The sequence below is a fragment of the Neltuma alba genome, unplaced genomic scaffold (assembly GCF_004799145.2).
Source record: "Neltuma alba isolate B1F8T4 unplaced genomic scaffold, ASM479914v2 tig00013204_pilon, whole genome shotgun sequence".
NCBI classification, from domain to species: Eukaryota; Viridiplantae; Streptophyta; class Magnoliopsida; order Fabales; family Fabaceae; genus Neltuma; species Neltuma alba.
The window spans coordinates 100,305-119,376 of NW_021637509.1; the positions used below are offsets into that span (position 1 = coordinate 100,305).

At 32.6% G+C, this 19,072-nt stretch overlaps 2 protein-coding genes across 3 annotated transcripts; both read left to right on the forward strand.

The window, feature by feature from the left end:
* Positions 1 to 1,461: 1,461 nt before the first annotated feature.
* LOC114735342 (aminoacyl tRNA synthase complex-interacting multifunctional protein 1) lies at positions 1,462 to 6,713 on the forward strand. Of its 2 annotated transcripts, none has more exons than XM_028923031.1 (12): positions 1,462 to 1,648; positions 2,351 to 2,446; positions 2,745 to 2,915; positions 3,161 to 3,226; positions 3,975 to 4,040; positions 4,401 to 4,529; positions 4,814 to 4,965; positions 5,082 to 5,172; positions 5,297 to 5,365; positions 5,475 to 5,566; positions 6,019 to 6,082; positions 6,331 to 6,713. In XM_028923031.1, the coding sequence occupies exons 1-12, from the start codon at positions 1,574 to 1,576 to the stop codon at positions 6,433 to 6,435; spliced, it is 1,176 nt and encodes a 391-aa protein (XP_028778864.1). In that variant the 5' UTR covers positions 1,462 to 1,573; the 3' UTR covers positions 6,436 to 6,713. The 2 variants fall into 2 exon arrangements, with proteins under 2 accessions (XP_028778864.1, XP_028778865.1); XM_028923032.1 differs by having other exon boundaries at positions 4,401 to 4,499.
* Positions 6,714 to 13,679: 6,966 nt separating this feature from the next.
* On the forward strand, positions 13,680 to 14,678 carry LOC114735343 (two-component response regulator ARR17-like). The gene is made up of 5 exons (XM_028923033.1): positions 13,680 to 13,812; positions 13,918 to 13,997; positions 14,076 to 14,153; positions 14,247 to 14,317; positions 14,411 to 14,678. Exons 1-5 carry the CDS (start codon positions 13,680 to 13,682, stop codon positions 14,505 to 14,507), a joined length of 459 nt encoding a protein of 152 aa, XP_028778866.1. The 3' UTR covers positions 14,508 to 14,678.
* Positions 14,679 to 19,072: the final 4,394 nt, after the last annotated feature.

Below are 19,072 nucleotides of genomic sequence, written 5' to 3' on the forward strand. Positions count from 1 at the left end.
TGTTATCTTTTTTTAAACTGAGACAGCTCACCATTTAAAAATTTTATTTTGATTATTCTGCTAAAGTAAATGTTTGCAATGCAGAGCTCATAGCATTCGCAAAACAAGATGAGCCGAAGACGTGTCATTCGATTGGCCCATCAAAAGTCCATCTTGCTACTATCACAGCTCATTTCCTGAAAGAGCAAGGGGCCCATAGGGGAATTTTAGCTGTTTCTCCCATGAATGCTGATAAAAATTGGGTCCGTATACTTATTGGGTGGGCCGAACAAGCCCATTGACATGGGGGGTTGTAATTTGTGAGTATGAAAACTGAAGGAAGGTTGTATTGAAAAAGGGGGGGGGTGAAGAAAACTGAAAGAAGGAAGCCACTGTAGCTACATCATCAGTCTCAACGTCATGGTTGACATAATTTGCAATCTTTCAAATCAGTCCTTGATATTTCTATTATATCTATGTCAGCCCGCATACTTTTGTAAGCTTTCAATTGAATCCTTGCTGCTCCTTATGGAAAGAACCCTGGTACTAATACGATACTGACATGGTCATACCAAAAATTGAAGTTGAGATGGCGTCACAGAAGAGATTGCATGGTCAATGAGCTGGCCAAAAACCTGAAACACAAAGTGAAAGATATAAAATGCAATAAAAGAAAAATGCAAAGCTGTGATTTGTGCAAAGTAGGCAGAGACAAACATAAATGTGTTGAGTGTCTATTTGAAAATAATAATGTCCAAGTAAAATGGATTTGGGCATTCATACATATAAAGATAGTAACGAGAGAGGCAAATTAACCTCTCGTACCATAGTATTGCTAGATTTGTAAGAGAAGGAACAGTTATACGGAATTATGACTGTGTCAGGAGGATATAGAATGAAGCAAGACATAATTTTTTTTAAAAATATAATTATTGTTAAAGAATAATAGTTGGATATTGTTTAACTTTCAATTTCACTAAAAAATTTATAGCTCATTTACTAACCGGGTATGATGAAAAAACTTTGAATGTATTATTTAAAGGCAACAAATTTAGTTTAATCCTTGAAATAATATTATTACCCATCAACGATGGCAAACAAAAATTATATTATTAACCACCAAAATTGCAATTTGTAATTACAATTATACATTAATTGGAAGGATGAGTCGACCTAAATACAAAAAGTGAAGGTAGGTGACACTATTAACTGTACATTGACAAGTCTTACCACATGTTATGCATCCGTATTTGGTCAAGAATTTCTTAAAATTATGAAATCTGGGCGACGAAGAAAAAAAGCTTTGAGCACTAGTCCCGTTAACGGACAGTAAATTGTAAGATGTAGTGAAAGAAATTTATATCTTGGAAAGTAAATTGAAAATCGATGCAAATTTGAGGGGCCGAGTTACTATTTTTTCCTAAATCCCGGGGTAAGAAAAAGATAAACCAGGGAAATGGGAAAGCGATGCGCAAAACCTGACCTAAGCTCTTCAAAGTTGCAGAGCGTAGAGCTGCTCAGTATTTCAGTGCCAATAAAAAAGTTTGAACTTTGAATTTGGTACTTGGAAGATAATAGCACCAGATCATCAGAGATGGCTGCCACTGCTAGTGTGAGCAGAAAGAAACTAATGGTCTCGGCTCTCTGCAAACACTTTTCTTTAAATCCAGTAAGTCGAAGTTCATTGTTGTAATCTGCAATTTTTCAGTCTGCTTTCATTGTCATCGACGGATTTAAAATACTCATTTCATATTCGTTTACTTTAGTTTTCGATTTTCAATGGGTCTCATCTGGTCCTCCAGGATTTCCCAGAGTGTATAAACCTTTTCTCTTTCAAGGACCCCGCCCTTTGGTAGTTGATTGCTCGTCTAATGACTGGCAATATGCAAAGTTATTAATTGCATATGAGCATATTTTCAAAAAACCATTTGTGGTTGCTTCAATGGGCAGAAGCAGTTTGGCGTAATCAATAGGACTTCACTGAGATGCATGTGTATGCTATTGCGCATTTTCTTTGATTTACGTTTCTTTGAGGAAATCTTTAGAGGCAAGCAGAATTTTTATCTATGACAAATTTCTTAGAAGATCAGAATATCGTTTTACCTGCTAATTTCGCCCCAGCTGAAGATAAGAATATTGTTTGACCTGCCAAGTTTGCCCCAGTTTACATATCTATATCTTTACATCTATTGCATTATATTGTAAAGTCCTCACTGTACACCTGTAAACTGACACTGAATTCGTGCTAGCAAAACGTTGCTCAAAATTAGATATCTGAATTCTAACTGGGGAGTAGGAATATTAGCAAGTTTTTCTTTTGACTCTGAAGAATGAATCTTTGAAAAACTTCCTGCTTTATCTTTTAATGCAGAATGTTATTCCAGCTGATGGTTTAGAAAGTGATGTTAAGAGTCTTTACTTAAGCCTCTCAAAGGCATCAGGACATGGGTTCAATGACAGTAACGAGGTAAATAGTTTTTTCCAGCATTTACTCATTGATAAACTGTTAATGGGCATTCAATTTCTCCGTTAATGCAAGTTAATAGGCCATTAGGATTTTAAATTACTTAGCTTTCTTCTCCCTCTCTTTCGTTATTGCCATTTCTTGGCTATTGTGAAGCGTCTTATTTGTCAAAAATCATGTATTTTGAGCATTGATGTCCAGTGTTGGATTTGAATCTAAATTATAATGTACTCCCCAGAATGTTATGCCTGGCACCTGGTTTAATTTGATTTCTTACCCTTAATACATTTTTCACATGCAGGTGATGAAGTGGGTGGCATTTGCAGAAGCTTTTCCTGAAACCCCTGAAGCTGCTTTTGAGGTTCTCAAGGGTTTAAATGACGAACTCTCTGGAAAGTCTGTCCTTTTAGGCAGTGGGTTGAAGCTGTCTGAAGCTGATCTTGTAGTTTTTTCTGCTGTACATTCCTCCCTGGTATGCATCATGCCATCCTCATCATACTTTGATTTCAAAAAATAGAGAAAGAAAAAAGATGACTCCCTCCCCCTATATCCTAAAATTAGTTGGTTGGTCCTTTTTTCGTCTTTCTAGCCCTCACTAAATTAAAGGAACGGATGATTTACTGGCATAATTAGGGAGAAACTCAGCATGGAATAAATACTTATGTTTTGAGTTTGAAGTTGAAATCTAACAATGTTTTAATGGATGCTTATTGCCAGGTCTCCCTTTCAGAGACGAACAGAGAGAAACTGCCACATGTGTTGAGATGGATGGATTATGTTCAGGTATATTCTACAGGTTAAATTTGGCTATGTCCATTGCCACTTGCATGTTAGGAACTATGTCATTTTGCGACTAAATTGCACACTATATTTGCTGGTGATTGGTGCTACTTTCTACCGTGTAATTGGATATCTTGATCATTCATAATATGAAATAAAATATGTGGCAACAGCTAAAGTTCCTCTGCACCCTGCTTGATATTTATTTTCTTTTCTGTATTTCTCCAGCTAAAGAAAAGTAACACTACCCAATTCCTAGTTAAGGTCTTGCAATAATTTTCTATACTACTACCTCCGTTTCTAATTATAAGACCCCGTTTGTACCTCTAGTCCTAATTATAAGATACAAACAGGGTCTTATAATTAGAATTGGAGGCAGTAGTATAGAAAATTATTGCAAGACCTTAACTAGGAATTGGGTAGTTGTACTGAAGCCTGATTGGGAGATGATAGCACATGAAGAAGGAATATGCTTCAAAATCTACTTAGTTCCTGGTTATTTAATTCCATAGTACCACCTTGTGTATCGGTGTATGGAAGTTGGTGCATGTAGAAGTTCATAATTGGAGAGTATGCCCTTTTTTTTTTTTTGTGTTAGTATGTGATTGGATGATTTGGTACACATTCCGTATTAGCTCTAAGGACGTCTCTTAATACTGCATAAATTAAAGCTTTTGCATCTTCACCATATCTCTTCAGTCTTGCTCTTAACCATATCTCTGTGTTCTTGATTAAATGTTATTCGTTTCAGCACAAGGAGGATTTTGGAGATTTATTTGAGAAAATATTGATACGGGTGCCTGCATTTGAGCCTTCGGTGAGCCATCATTTTCTTATTTCTTTTTAGTCATTTTTCCATAGACTCAACAAAACTTTATCATTAATTCACGTGTGTAGATTCCTGAAGTATAACCTTTGTGCTTATTTGCAAATTGCACTGCCGTAAATTTTAAAATTGTGTAAACTTAAAACAGAGAATCTGTAATTTTTTCACTTCAACTTCATGGCATCTTGGAGGAACACCTTGTACAAACCCTTAAAATTATGGATTATATCCATGCATATCTACTAGATATCTTGACGTGCCCTGTTATGCACCATAAGATGTGTATTTGATTACATGTGAAATCTCGTGGGGGCTGGCTTTTTCATTTTCCTTATTTGATTTTAATTGCAGGTAGCAAAATCTTTAGCAGCCGCTGAAGCTGAATTCAAAGAATCAAAGGCAAAAAAGACCGAGCAAAGCACTAAGAATGTAGACAAACCAGGAACAGAAGTAAGCACAGATAAGGGCAGCAAAGTTGAGGCAAGTTGTTTTTTTTTTTTTTTAAAGTAATTGAAGATTGGACTTATTTTATGTGACAACATATTTTATTTTATTTTATTTCACTACTAGATAGTCTAGTTGAGGAGATACGACAGCATATAGTACTAATCATAATAGTGATAAAAAAGCCACTTTTCTATACAAAAACTTATATGCCAGCTGAATTTGTGCATGCTACTTCGATGGAAATTGGGATCTGTATATTAGATCCACTTCAACGCACTAACTTTTCAACTCTTTTACTTTCTATTTGGAACATGAAGGAAAAAGTAACAAGAGATAAGGATGCTGCTAAAGGGAATACAAAACCTGCTCAAACAGAAGCTTCAGAGAAAGATAAAGAACTTAGTGTCAGTTTGCTAAATATTCAGGTTGGACTAATTCGTAAAGCATGGAAGCATCCATCAGCAGATAGGTACTCTTGCAAAATAATCTTACGAAAGAAATTCTCATGATAAATTTATTCATGCTGTTATTGTTTGATGACTCCCTTTTACAACTTATATATTAAAATTATTGAACTTGATGCAGTTTGCTAGTTGAGGAGATAGATGTTGGGGATGCCAAATCGCGGCAAGTTGTCAGTGGATTGGCGAAGTTTTGCAGTCCTGAAGAGTTGACGGTAATATGGTTTCCTGACCTAGTGTTATACGATCAGATTGTCAGTTTGAATTGTAGCCATGTAGCTGTTGGATATGTTGATTTTATGTCCTAAATCTTATGGTCGATGTCTTTGTGCTTCTCAGAACCGTCGCGTTGTACTTATTACAAATGTCAAACCTGGAAAACTACGAGATGTCATGTCAGAGGGACTGGTACTTATCCTAATAAATCATACTCATTTTGCTACATTAACTAACTTTTGTCGAAGCGTGTCCTGTGATGTTTGAATGACAGTGCGTGCACTTGACTCCGATTTCCCAGGTCCTATGTGCATCTAATGAAGATCATACTGTTGTGGAGCCCTTGCTTCCTCCGGAAGGGGCTAAAATTGGAGAGCGTGTTTCATTTTCCGGGTAATCTTGCAAAATTTCTTGAACCTACAGGCAAAGATTTCCTGCTTGAGTGGCTTATTATATTCTCTATATGTAGTTTTGCTAAGTTAATGTCTCCGCATAGAACATGCCACAGACGTGAGCAAGGCAGTTCAAAGTTTGCCAGTTGCTACTGGTCATTAAGAGCTTCTGAGCTTGGCTACTTTTAAATTCTTTGAGCATTTCTATTTTCTGTTTTTGAATAATGACTGCTCATGGCTGGAGAACATTTGTGGATGGCCATTTTCATGTTAGCAATTATAACTCTTGATCTTTTGTGAAGTATTCTTAAAATAACTTGTTTGTAGCTGCTGAAGAAGTTACACCTCTACTTTTTAGAACTATGATTGACAAACTATTTCATATAATGCTTCGGATATGGTTTCCTTCTGGGATTATTTATTTTACACTGATTATTCATTCCTCTACTTTAGGATTGATGGGAAGCCAGAAGATGTACTTAACCCAAAGAAGAAACAGCTGGAGAAGATTACACCAGTATTCCCTCAATCCTTTTAATTGTAGAAAATTTTTTGGATCTCTGTTCTAGTGCCTGTCGTGTGAGATGTCCTGCAATCAAAATTATGGCTCACTGAGAAGCTTTTATAAAGCAATAATCCCGATACAGGGTATTTGGCAAAAGTACAAATGTTAATTGAAAAAACTAAAATGCACAAACTTGAAGATTTTTGGCATTATAACATGATCATATGATGTTGAGGCGTTGTGGGTGTTTTGTAATGCAGAATCTTTTCACTGATGAGAAGGGAGTGGCCACATTCAAGGGAATACCTTTTATGACGACAGGGGGACCATGTACTTCTTCCATTCCCAAGGCTACTATAAAGTAATATTAAGATGAGGATGAGGATGATGAAGGCCCTTTTTTATTAAGTTTGATGACCATCCAAAGGCTGTACCTATCATTTTTCACAGTATTTCAAATTTTGAACGGCAAAGCGAAACCAAGAAGTCCAAATGGATGACATGTTTATCTCTCAATTTCAATTTGCATGGCATGCATCTTCTCTAAGGCTATGTCTGACTCGGGCCGTTTTGTAGCATGTTTTAGTCTAAAAGCAGTACCAAAATAGAATTAATACAATTTTTAGTCGTTTAAATTTATTTTCATTTTAGTTTTGATTCTTGAAGTTTCAATTTATAGGTTTTCGTTCCTGAAGTTTCTTTTTATTTAAAACAATAGTCTCTATAATTCAATAAAAACTTGGATAATTTTACCTTTTGAAGGTTGAAAATTTATGGTTTGAAACTTGAAAGATTAAAATTAAAATGAAGTCAAACTTAAGAGATGAAAGATTATATTAACCCACCAAAATATTTAGAGCATATTTGTGTTTTTAATTGATTGCGGATATTTTTGTTTTAGGTTGTCTCTTTGTTTTTTTCCAAATGTTAAACTATTGAAAATCTATTGATTATGTTTAATTTAAATTTTTAGGACACTAAATTATTCTAGGGCCATTTCTGACTCTGGGCGTTCTGTAGCGTGTTTTAGTCCAAAAGCAGTGCCAAAAGAAATATTTTTTTCCAAATATGCTCTAATTTTATTTAGTAAATTATTCCACTGCTTATTATCTTGCCGGAAAGTATCTAATAAAATGAAAGTTTAGTTTTATCGTTTAGCTATAAGTCTGGCATTGCCGTAGATAGTGAATGCCGGCTTTAAATGGAAAATATGGGCACAAGATGAGGATAGCTAAAGCTGAGGTGAAAGCGTGATTATACCAAAAAAAAAAAAAAGGATCCGTAATAAGTATACACACGTACACGAAAAAATAAGAGTGGCTTCTATTTGTTTGAGATGATTTGATCATATTTAAATAAGGCTTTTGAATGCGTCAATGAGAAGGGTTAAACAAACAGTATCGAGTCTCCTGAAAAAGGGATAAAAGGTCAAAAAGAATACTCAATGAAGTTATTCAGTGAGATCTTTTGATTAATAATTTATCTAACTATTTGATTTTTTATAGAACTTAATAGTATCTTGTGATTCATATAGCTGATCTTATCTAATGAGTAAAGCTTCGCTGTACATACAAAACCATAACATAACCATGAAATTATACAATTATGATTTAAATTTTTCAAAATACGAAGTTTTTTTTGTAGAATTTTTTATAGCTTGTCTTCTATTTATAATGTTTTTGTTAGTGAAGCTGCAAATCAATTAACGACAAGTATTAGCACATCTGTACGTTCAATAGTTATTATCAAATCTGAGAAATAAGAATTACGTGTACGGTTCGAATTATAAATTTTTAGGAAGATCAACTTACGAAATACCAAAAAAAAAAATTTAAATTACTCTTTCGATCCTAAACATTGGAACGAGTTAGAAAGTTAGTCTTGGTTATTGTTTTTAGAGTAAGTTACTTTCAGTTCTAAATGTAAGTCCTTAATCAATTTTATTTTTCATATTTATTATTTTTTGAAAATTAATTTAATTTATAAACTGATATATAGTCTAATATTGTATGGGAGTATTTTAGGGGGATTATACCATATTTGTTATAATTAAGTAATTAATATAGATTCATTAACTTATCCCAATCAGTTAAATACGACTCCAATTCTAATTATAATACTTTATTTATAGACTATAAACAAGATCTTATAATTCAGACAGAAAGCAGTAACTTTTATTTAAACATCATAGCAGTAGCACACAAAAGGCTAGTGAGATTCCAAGCTAAAGCAGATATGATCGTTTGACTTGAAAAGAAATCCCAATCCAATTTAGATTTCAGTTTGTGTTTTTATGCGTTTCTAGCGCATTATTACACAAAGAGCTAAGGAGATTCTCATGTGGCTGGATTGGAAAGAGCAAGGAGATAACCAAACAGGAAAAAGGGTGAGATGACACGTCTCCCCAGGAGTCTTTAGGGAATCTCCGTCTCTATATGTCATATTGCAGAGCTCCTTCCCTTGGCCTTTGCTTTCTTCCCTATCAAAACGCCTTGGCTTCATGTTACTATGCTACCTACTTAGAGTCTTGTACTATACACGCAAACCTCGTGTCTTAAATATAAAAATTAATTACAAATTTAATTTGATTTTAGATATAAAATTTTAAATTATTTTATATTTTATATTTTTTTTAAATAATCCCCATAATGATCACATATATTAAAAGGTTTTTATTCTAATACACATAATTAATAAAAATATTTTTTTAAAAATAATAGTCTTGTTATTCTTAATATAAGACCTATTTAACTAATTTTATTAGATTAGAAAAATTAAGTAAGTTAGTTAATTATAAAAAAAGTAACATATTTTCCTAAAACACCATAATCATCTTTTTTTAATACCCTCTCTCCCTTTCCTACTTGATTATGGTCAAGGGAGTATCTATAAGGGTAATTTAAAAAAAATTGATAAATATGAGAAATAGGTCTTATATTTAGAACAAAAACCAACTTAGGAATTGGGTCTTATATTAAAGATCGGAGGAATATATATTTATCATGAATAACTAACTTAACTAATTTTTTTGTTATTACGTATATATTTAAAAGTATCTGAATATTTGACCTTAGCTTACACTCCCTCTGTTTTAATTAGATAAGTTAGCCTCACATGGTTTTTTTTTTCTTTGTTATTGTTAACTTGCACATATTACTGGAAATGAAATACGTCGATGAAATATTCTTTATATTTGTTAGTTGCAAATATGTGACATGCTTAATGTAAAGTCGATCTAAGATCGTTGAATTCTGTGTGTTGCGCAATAAAAGAAAGAATTCGATAGGAATTAATATTTAAAGATTTAGAAATTAAAAAAATGAGTAGTAAAAACTTAAAATTAAAATGAAAACTATAAAAGTAATAATTGTTGCTTTTTAAAAAATTAACATTCACAGGATTTAAAATTATATATTGATGATTGATGTTTTTTCTCATATAGTAGTATTTTTTTATTTGTCAATACACTTAGTATTTGCAAAGAAGAGATATTTTTCCCTTGTATAAAAATTAAGCATTTAATAGATATTTTATCCTTTTGCTAAAAAAATAGATATTTTATCCATAATATCATTAGTCAACAATTATTATCTTCAATTATTTTATCAAGAAATTTAAATTACCTCGTTTTCCCATTCTCTCTTTTTCCCTTCTCTGTATCAAATAATTAAATTACAGAATTGGAAAAAATAAATAATAATTTTAAAATATCGATAATCATGTGACAGATTTTTTTTTGGGACAATCCCATTTGAATTCTAAAATGCCAAATTAATCATTCTAATTTCATAAAAAACAAATAAGTTTATAAGTATTAATTTGAGATTTACAAATTTTGACAATTTATCTACGTGCTCTTTCTTTCATTCTCTTTTTGTCAGTCAGAATCATAGAGAGTTCTTCTCTCTCTCTCTTATAATATTTCTAGCTTCCTTTTGTTCAAAAACAATTACAGACCGTCTTCTCACTTCCAATAACGTGTTTGGATTGTCATTAGAAGGAGAAAAATTGTATTGAAATTGATGAAACTAAAGCTTGTAGGTAAGTTGAAGCTTTTGGGTTGTTTGGATAGCCATCTTGTACAACCAACTTCTGCCTCAAAAGTTGATTGCAATGAGAAGCTCAAATTTTGAGCTCTTACAGTTAACGCGGAGAGAGAAAACAAATGAGGATGAAAAGAAAGATAAATGTATTTAAGTATGTCTTATTTTGATCCAATAATTTGATTTTTTTAATAGAAATTTAATTATTTTTTATTTATTACTTTTTTAAATTTTATCAAATTATCTCGGTAACAAATATTTTTATTTTATAATTTCACCAAAAAAATTATTTTATTTTATTACAATAATTTTAGGTATTTTTTTAAAACTATTATCACATTAAAAACATATAATATCAAACACTATTATTTAATAAAATTCATGCTATTTTCTGTCATTTACAACTGAACACACTTTTCTATTAATCATCCAAAAGTTTTAAATTTTTCAACTGTTTTTTTATAAGCACCAATCCAAACATATACTAACTGACTTTTATTCTAACTTAAGCCTAGAAAAGTTAGTTAGAATAAAATTCAGTTTTGCCACCCCATTCAAACACACCCCAAATCATCCCTCTCTGAACTTCCAACTCTAGTTGACCCGTTGTTTGCATTGCCTATTTTAATTACCTCTACGTTCCTCATGTTACCATTTTTCAATCATACAATAGGCTACTTCTCTATTCCTCTGCCTTCCTCATGCTGCTTGAAGAACACATATCTGTGCTTGGGCTTTCTCATTCCTCATTTGAATATATGTAATATAATTGATATCACAGAACTACTGGTTTTTGTTAAATACTATCATTTTAATGGTCAATTCTATTACAAACGCAGTAAATCATAAAAGTTATTGTTAATATGTTTATTATTATATACTTTAGGTGTACTTGTTTACTGTCTACTAGTTTCTCAAAACATTTACTCTATTGTTTAATTCTCCCAAGAAGTTATACTTGGTGAAATTGACCAAGTCAATAGTATGAAAATGATCAAATATATATTTCAAGTTATCAATTACGCTACATGTCTAGTCAATTTGTCTAACTCAGCCCTAAAAAAATTACATCAAGTCTGAAAATGACCAACAACATGTTGCAAAACGTGTTATGGAAATGGCCATATGCATTTCGTAAGTTGTTAATCACGTTACACATTTGCTAAAATTGTCTAAAGATGACTAATAATAAGTTGCAAAATGTATTATGGAGATAGTCATTTTCATTTTGCAAGTTGTCAATCACATTACATGTTTAGTAAAATTGTCTAGAAATTGCTAATAACAAGTTGTAAAGTGTGTTATGAAATAGTTGAATTCATTTTGCAAGTTGTTAATCACGTTGCATGTTTAGTAAAATTGTCTAAAAATGGCTAATAACAAGTTGTGAGATATGTCATGAAAATAGACAAATTCATTTCACAAGTTCTCAATCATGCTACATATTTAGTAAAATTGTTTCGAAATGGGTAATAACAAATTGTGAAATATATTATGGAAATAGGTACTTTTATTTCACAAGTGATCAGTCACCTTACATATTTAGTAATTTTGTTCAACTCAATCCCCCGAGTTTTACCTAGTTTGTAAATGGTTAATAACAAATTACAGAACACATTATGAAAATAGTCATATTCAATTTAAAAGTTGTCAATCACTTTACAAAACTTGTTGATACTTCTCATTTTATTTCAGTGACAGTATAATCTTTTCGCTAAACTTTGCAAATCCCAAATTCTCACCTCATGCCCATTTGGTTCTTTTACTTATTTACATGACTTATTTGTTATTTTAAATATCAAAATGTATTTTTGAGTCATTTTTCTTTTTTTTTTTAACTACTAATTTTACAAAGTTGAGTCATTCCACAATATTTTCTTAAAATTCAAACAAAAGGGATATCATCAGAATCTTAAGTCACGTCAAGTTGTGCAAAAAGTAGAGTTTTCCCCGTTGCATTGCAGCTTGACTTTTCCCTTCCCGTGTCACAACATGTCACCCCTCTTGGCCCTCCACTCTCTCTGGTTTTTGTCTTTCCTCATATAGAAATATGCACAGAGCCATTCGTCACCTGCTTATTTGACCTATTTATGTCATGAACATCGCCTCTACCATGCAGAATCTTACCCCATAAACGAATCCAACCGTCACTTCAACTCCAAGTCAAGCACAGAACCTTAATTATTATACTCTTTCCAACTTCCTTCGTCAAGTTTACAATAAATAAAGTGAGGGACATGTTGAATAATGATGATGAGTACTGATGAGATGATAGAGTCGAAATGTTGTTGATTTGCAGGTCAACCTAATATTTTTTATCATGACTGTGTTTGACATAAGCGCTGACATGTTCAGAGAGAGCACTCGAACAAGGGTTTGATTCTCTTCACGTTTTGGGGTTGTAAAGTGAACTTCATGTCACAGATCTGTGTTTTGCTATCTTTTCTTTCTGCATTGATGACACAATCACAGGATGCTGCACTTGGATTTTATTCTCCAGCTTACGACGCTGTTCCTGCAATTTTTGTACTCTCTTTGGAATAAGGTGGGTCAGAAAAGGAAATGAAAAAGAAATCGAGATTTTTTTCTTCTTTCCTTTTGATTTTCTTTTTGTTACCCAGATTTTATCAGATGCAATTTCCGTCAGAAAATCAAGCTCTTCGATGTCTGATAGGCCGGGTCCGGCTGGGAAATTCAGACAATTAACATTGTGATAATCTTTTTTTGTTGGAACCTCTTAGCAGACTATTGTGTCCCAAAAGTTTTGATTTATTCCAATCCAACCGTATCAAAGGTGAATAAGTTAAGAACCTCTCCCAGAATGAAGGTATTTTTAACTTTGAGTCTTTAAAATGAAATCAATTACTTGATTGCAAATGGAAGTTGCATTCTGGGTGAGATCCTCATATCAGTGAACTTATTCATTTACAAAGCTTATCTTTTATCAATACCTGGAAATGGGAATATATATTAATAGGGCAAATACAAAGATTATTAATAATTGTGCTTAGCTTTTTTTTGACCAGCAATTGTGCTTAGCTTAAAAGAAGTTTGTAGGGTGAGGATTCTCAAAAATGAATGCAAAGACTGCAGATACTGATTCTGAAATCTCGTCAAGACAGAAATGAAAGAAACTATAAATGAGGGAGAGAGAAAGGGTGGGTTAGGACTGAATCAAATCTCATAGATACCCCAAAAGGATCACGAAATATCTGTGACCTGATATTATGTATGTCTGTGTCTCTCTCTCTCTCTCTCTCTCCGGTTTTCTCAAATTCCTTTCCTACCAACCACTTTGGATTTCATAGGCATTTACTCTGTATATATACCACCACCTCGTTCCTTTCATACATCTCTTGTGACTTTCAAGTTTGTTTGCTGTTATGTTCCTTTCTCTCTTTATTATAGGCCTGTCAGAGAAGAAGTAAGCGTTTTGTTTTTATCTTGGTCCTCCTGCAATTAATACTCTTGCAGCCCCCTCCTTTATCTTAACTGCGTTTATTACCTTCTGCAGCAGACCTCCTTCTCCTTCTTTATTATCTGTGTTTCTAAGATTCAAAAAACGCATGGCTTCTTCTTCCTCTTCCTCACCAAATTGGGTCATGGAAAATGGAGTTATGCCCCATGTTTTAGCTGTTGATGACAACCTCATTGACCGCAAACTCGTTGAGAAGCTCCTCAGGAATTCTTCTTGCAAAGGTACATACATAAATAAAGCACTTTCTGTTATAAATTCTTTCAGAAACACTCTTCTGGTGTTTAGTTTTTCAGCCATTTGTAACTGTAATGGCTATTTGCTTGCAGTGACAACTGCAGAAAATGGACCGAGGGCATTGGAATTTCTGGGGTTGGCAAGTGATGAAGAAAGCACCTTGAAGAGCACAGTAAGTGACTCGTTCTATTTTCATAGTGGCCAAACTACTATACATTTCACCAAACTGATAATGAAATGCTTCTTGTAGGGATCCAAAGTGAATATGATTATCACAGACTATTGTATGCCTGGGATGACAGGATATGAGCTACTCAAGAAAATAAAGGTAGAGGGCACGAAAGAGTATAAGATATTTTCCCGAGTCAGTGACACAATTTTATATTATTAACAGCCACAATCTTTTTTGCTTTGAAAACAGAAATCGTCAATCATGAAGGAAGTTCCCGTGGTGATAATGTCATCTGAGAACATCCCAACTAGGGTGAACAAGTGAGTCTCACAGCTAGCTACATGCTACAGATGGTGTTTGTGTCTATGTATATTGTTGGTGTTCTGACTATTCTCTGTTGTTCGTGAAAAAAGGTGTTTGGAGGAAGGTGCTCAGATGTTCATCCAAAAGCCCCTCAAACAATCTGATGTAAAGAAGCTGACATGTCAACTGATGAACTGCAGAGGCTAGCTAAAAGAACCTTTCTTTTTTATGTGGGTGTAAATTTTGAAAGGGGCCCCTGTAACTTCATATCGGGGTTCAGTCTTGCGGCTTAACTTGTTTAGGTAGGAGAATGAAGATCATTGTTTTGAGGATGTTTGTCTTGTCTCCTTTCTTTTCATTCGGTACATACCAGTTAAGTTTTCCTGGCACATATTTCGCCATCTTTTTTTTCAGTTCAGGGACTGTTTGCTGTTTTTTATGGAAGTAAGGATTATGTGATCATTAAAAAAACAGAACTCCTTGCTTCAGAAAATGGGCGTTATTATAGACGTTTCCACTTTGCTGAAACTGAAAGGTAGGCAAAAACCAAAAAATGTGGCAGAATTGCTGGAACCAGCAATACACATGTTTGCATAAGTTCCAACTTGCACACTAAGAAGAAGCCATAAACAAAGTTTTATACATAGATATAGACAATTGCAATTGCAATTATTCAAAAAAAGTTCAGAACCATATTGCAAAAAAAAAAAAATGCCCTTTCTTACTCTCTCTTCCCAAAGTGCCAAGAACAAGACAGAAGTCAAAAGAAACCACTGATTCTGTTATTCAAACAATGGATTCCATGAAGCAATCAAACAATCTGGGTTGGGGGGTGGAGATTGGAGACCCAGATGAATTAGGATTCATAATCCATAGTCACCAATTGAAGCGTCTGGGAAGATGGTGGCGATGTCTTTGTTCATCTAAACCAGTACACTGCATAACAGGATAACAACACACAAACATGCACCTTCCGATTCCTCTGAACATGGTGGACACAGCATGACAAGGACACCCACAATATGCCTTCAATCTCGTGTGCCTCTTCTTCCTTCCTTTGCTACTGCCTTCACGGCGATCCATCCTGCAAAAATAGCAGACACCCAAAAATCTAATTCCCCTGTCAGAGCCAAAGATATCAGCTTTGGATTGGATCTTTACCTAGCTTGAAATTGCAGTTGGTGGCAGAGAATGAATATGAGAAGGTTATATGGTAGGGGAAAGAGACTGATTCTGGAAGGAAAATATATTTAATGGAGAATATTCGGTTTTAAAGGCTTCTTCTGGTGAGGAAGGAAGCAAAGTTGAGATCAAGTTTTAAAATTCAGGTCTGGTTGTAGTTGCATCTGTGATATACTCTTTTATTTTGGACGCGTTTACGCCGCGTTTGGTCTTATGATGCTATCTTTTTCTTCGGCCTGACTTGATGCTACCAAACACAATCAAGTCGTCCCATTTGTCCAATTTAGTTGCTATTCTATTTTGTTTTCTTTTTGTTTCTGCAACTTTGCTCATTTTTCCTTTTACAAACGAAATCTGGTCAGTATTAATTTGGAGGATGGTTGGCTCAGATTAATAAGCCTGAGATTCAATTGTTTTGTCATTAATTTTGAAATAACCCAGAATGCTCCCGTACAATAAGCCTGAGATTCAACTGTCTTTATTAATTTCGTACAAGAATTGTTTTGTCGTTAAATTTGAAATAACCCAGAGTGCTCTCGTATACATATATGATGATATTCAAATTCAACATCTAAGTTTGAAAAATAAAACGATAATATCAAATTCAAATTGTGTAGGCTTAGGTGTCACATGTATTTCAAATACTTGTGTGCGTGTGTATGTCTCTTGTATAATTGACAATTTGACACGTCATGAATTTTGATTTTGCTGATATTAAAATTGAATTGAAAATATGGTAAAGGACCACATGATTAAGAAAGATGGAATTTAGGAGAAAATTTTAAAAAAAGTTCAATCCAATTGAATCAACATGATTTTCAAACTAATTATGTCAAATGATACTTTACGTGAAGTTAATTTCATGGGTTGAGAATATTATAGTAATGTAAAAATCAAATGGTACCCTAAAAGGGGAGAAAAAGAACAGAGATTGGAGTTGGGAGGCAGTAAAAGCCATAATCAGCGGCGTTGTGAAATTTGGGCCCCCCTTCTCTCTAGTTACTAATAACGAAAAGCAGTCCATTTACAACAACATAATAGTATTTGGAAGTACCGAAAAGTATTTTTTAGAAGTATTTTTTTACAAAACGAGACAAACTCTTTCATATATTTATGAGAAAATCCTAGAAAAAAACCCTTGGAATATAGGAAATTCCTAATTAGGTTCTAGAATTGTGCAAATAACAGAAAGGGTCAGTGACTCAATCTATCATTTATAAAATCAAGAGGAATTGACAACTTTGTCCTAGCTAAGCAAAAGTGAGTAATTATTCTCTAAACAAATTTAGGTAACGCTTACATTGTTCTAGTGATTACATGATTAGTTGTAGTTAATAACAAAGTACCTGACTACGAAAAAGTGAGTAGTTATTCTTTATACGAATCTAGGTAACGATTACACTGTTCTAGAGATTATATGACTAGTTATAGTTAATAACAAGGCACCTGACTACGAAAAAGTGAGTAGTTATTCTCTACACAAATCTAAGTAATGTCTAAATTTTTATAGTGATTCCTTAAATCATTATAGTAAATGAATACATATGAGGACAAAGTTGTTAATTCCTTTTGATTTTACAAATAACAGATTAGGTCATTGACCCTTTCTGTTATTTACACAATTACAGGATCCAATCTGGAATTCCTTATATTCCAAGGGCTTTTTTTGATATTTTCTCTATGTTTATTTTGTATATCGTAAAAATACTTTTAAAACTATAGTTTTAATTCTATCTAAATACCTCAATAATCTCCGTGACAAGCAGAGATTGAATGGAATAAAAACAACTAATTATTTCTAACATGATGAATTAATATTTAAATTTTTATTAGGAGAGTTGTTCATGTTTAATACTTGATAACGTTTTGAACAAGATTATTTCTAGTAAAAAAATAATTGTGTCTAGAAAAAGAAGCAGTCAATATGTGAATGTATGCTATATTTTTGTAATTATTTCTGCTTGATAATTATTATTAAGAATAGTATATGACGTTTTAGGTTAAAAAATTATTTTTTATTCTATTATTTCTAAGAGTATTCTGTTCCACAGACTGACCAACAGTGATATCATAAATGTAGAGAGGACGAGGAGAGGTGTCCCTACATCAAGTGACTAGGAGCCTTCGATAAAAGAAATTATATTTTTGTTTGTGAAAAAAAATATAAAATAATATATTTTAACTCCTTATCCCATAATTTTATTTTTAATTTAGCCTCTTACTCATCAAATTCAAGATCAGTGATTGCAATTTGCAAACGAGCCTGCAGTGTTTCGGTTTATTTATTGGGTTATATGCTGCAAAGTTCAAGTTGTCACACATGGACCGCTTAAGATCTTATTTAGAATCAAAACCATTAAAAAAATAATAATAACCAAAAAGCTATAGGAAGTGTGAATTATCATGCGATGGTGGTAACAGATTATATTCAAGTGGGATACTTCTCTTCATGTATTAAAACCCATTTCAGATCGTGTGATTTATACATTAATACTACATCTGATCCTATTTATAAAACTTTATTTATAGACTATAAATGAGATCTTATAATTATAACCGGAGGTAGTATTTCATTTACTTTCACAGATTTTTTTAAAATATTAGTATTCTTAGCGTGATATATATAAATATTTTTATGTATGTTAATTAAAATTATATATTATTTCCAATCCTTAATATAAGAACTAATTTAACTTTCAATTTGGTTCTAAATATAAGATCCTAACCTAACTTTTTTTTATATTTATTTATTTATTTCAAAGTAATTCTTGTAATAAGTACACATCAAATGGTAGTTTTAGTTAATATACATTATTACTAAAAGTATTTTAGAAAAGACAACATATATTTAATATAAATAACTAACTTAACAAATTTTTTTAATCTACGTAAATTAATTAACTAATTTTTATATTAAAAACGTAACACACGAAGGTAGTGTTATTCTAACTTCGGTTTAATTACCGCTCGACCAATTGTAACTCAGTACCTTGCTTGGCTTCGCAACTTCCCAGATTTTTCTTCAGACGGCGCTTACGTTTTGCATCTCTTCATTTGCTGTTAAGGGCGAAAAAATTTTTTTGGGGGGGGGGGGGGGAGGGCGAAAAAATTAGGAAAAATTACAACAAATCCCAGATAAAAGAATTACATATAAAAAAAATTTTAAAATCATCAAATTATTCTGAAATATAAACTAATTTAATTACCAAACTTTTTTTTAAGATTTTATATTGACAATTGAAAGAGTAGTTATTAACAATATAAAGTGTAGTGATTAACAGTTATTATGACAGGTATTAACAACATATTTTCTCATCCTATTACAAAAATGTAATGTATGAGTTGTTAATAACTGTCGTAGTAGTTGTTAATTCTTACACCTTAAATTATTAACAGCTACACTTTCAATTGCCAAGACATACTTCAAAAAAAGATAAGGACAATTTCATAATTAAATAAATGAAATCTTTTGGAACTTTAAAATAATTTAATGATTTTGAAGGACTTTTTGGTATTTAATTCTTTTAGATGGGCCTCAATTGGAACTTTAAAAAAATTATCCGAGGGGGCTTGCATGCATGAGTGGCTTC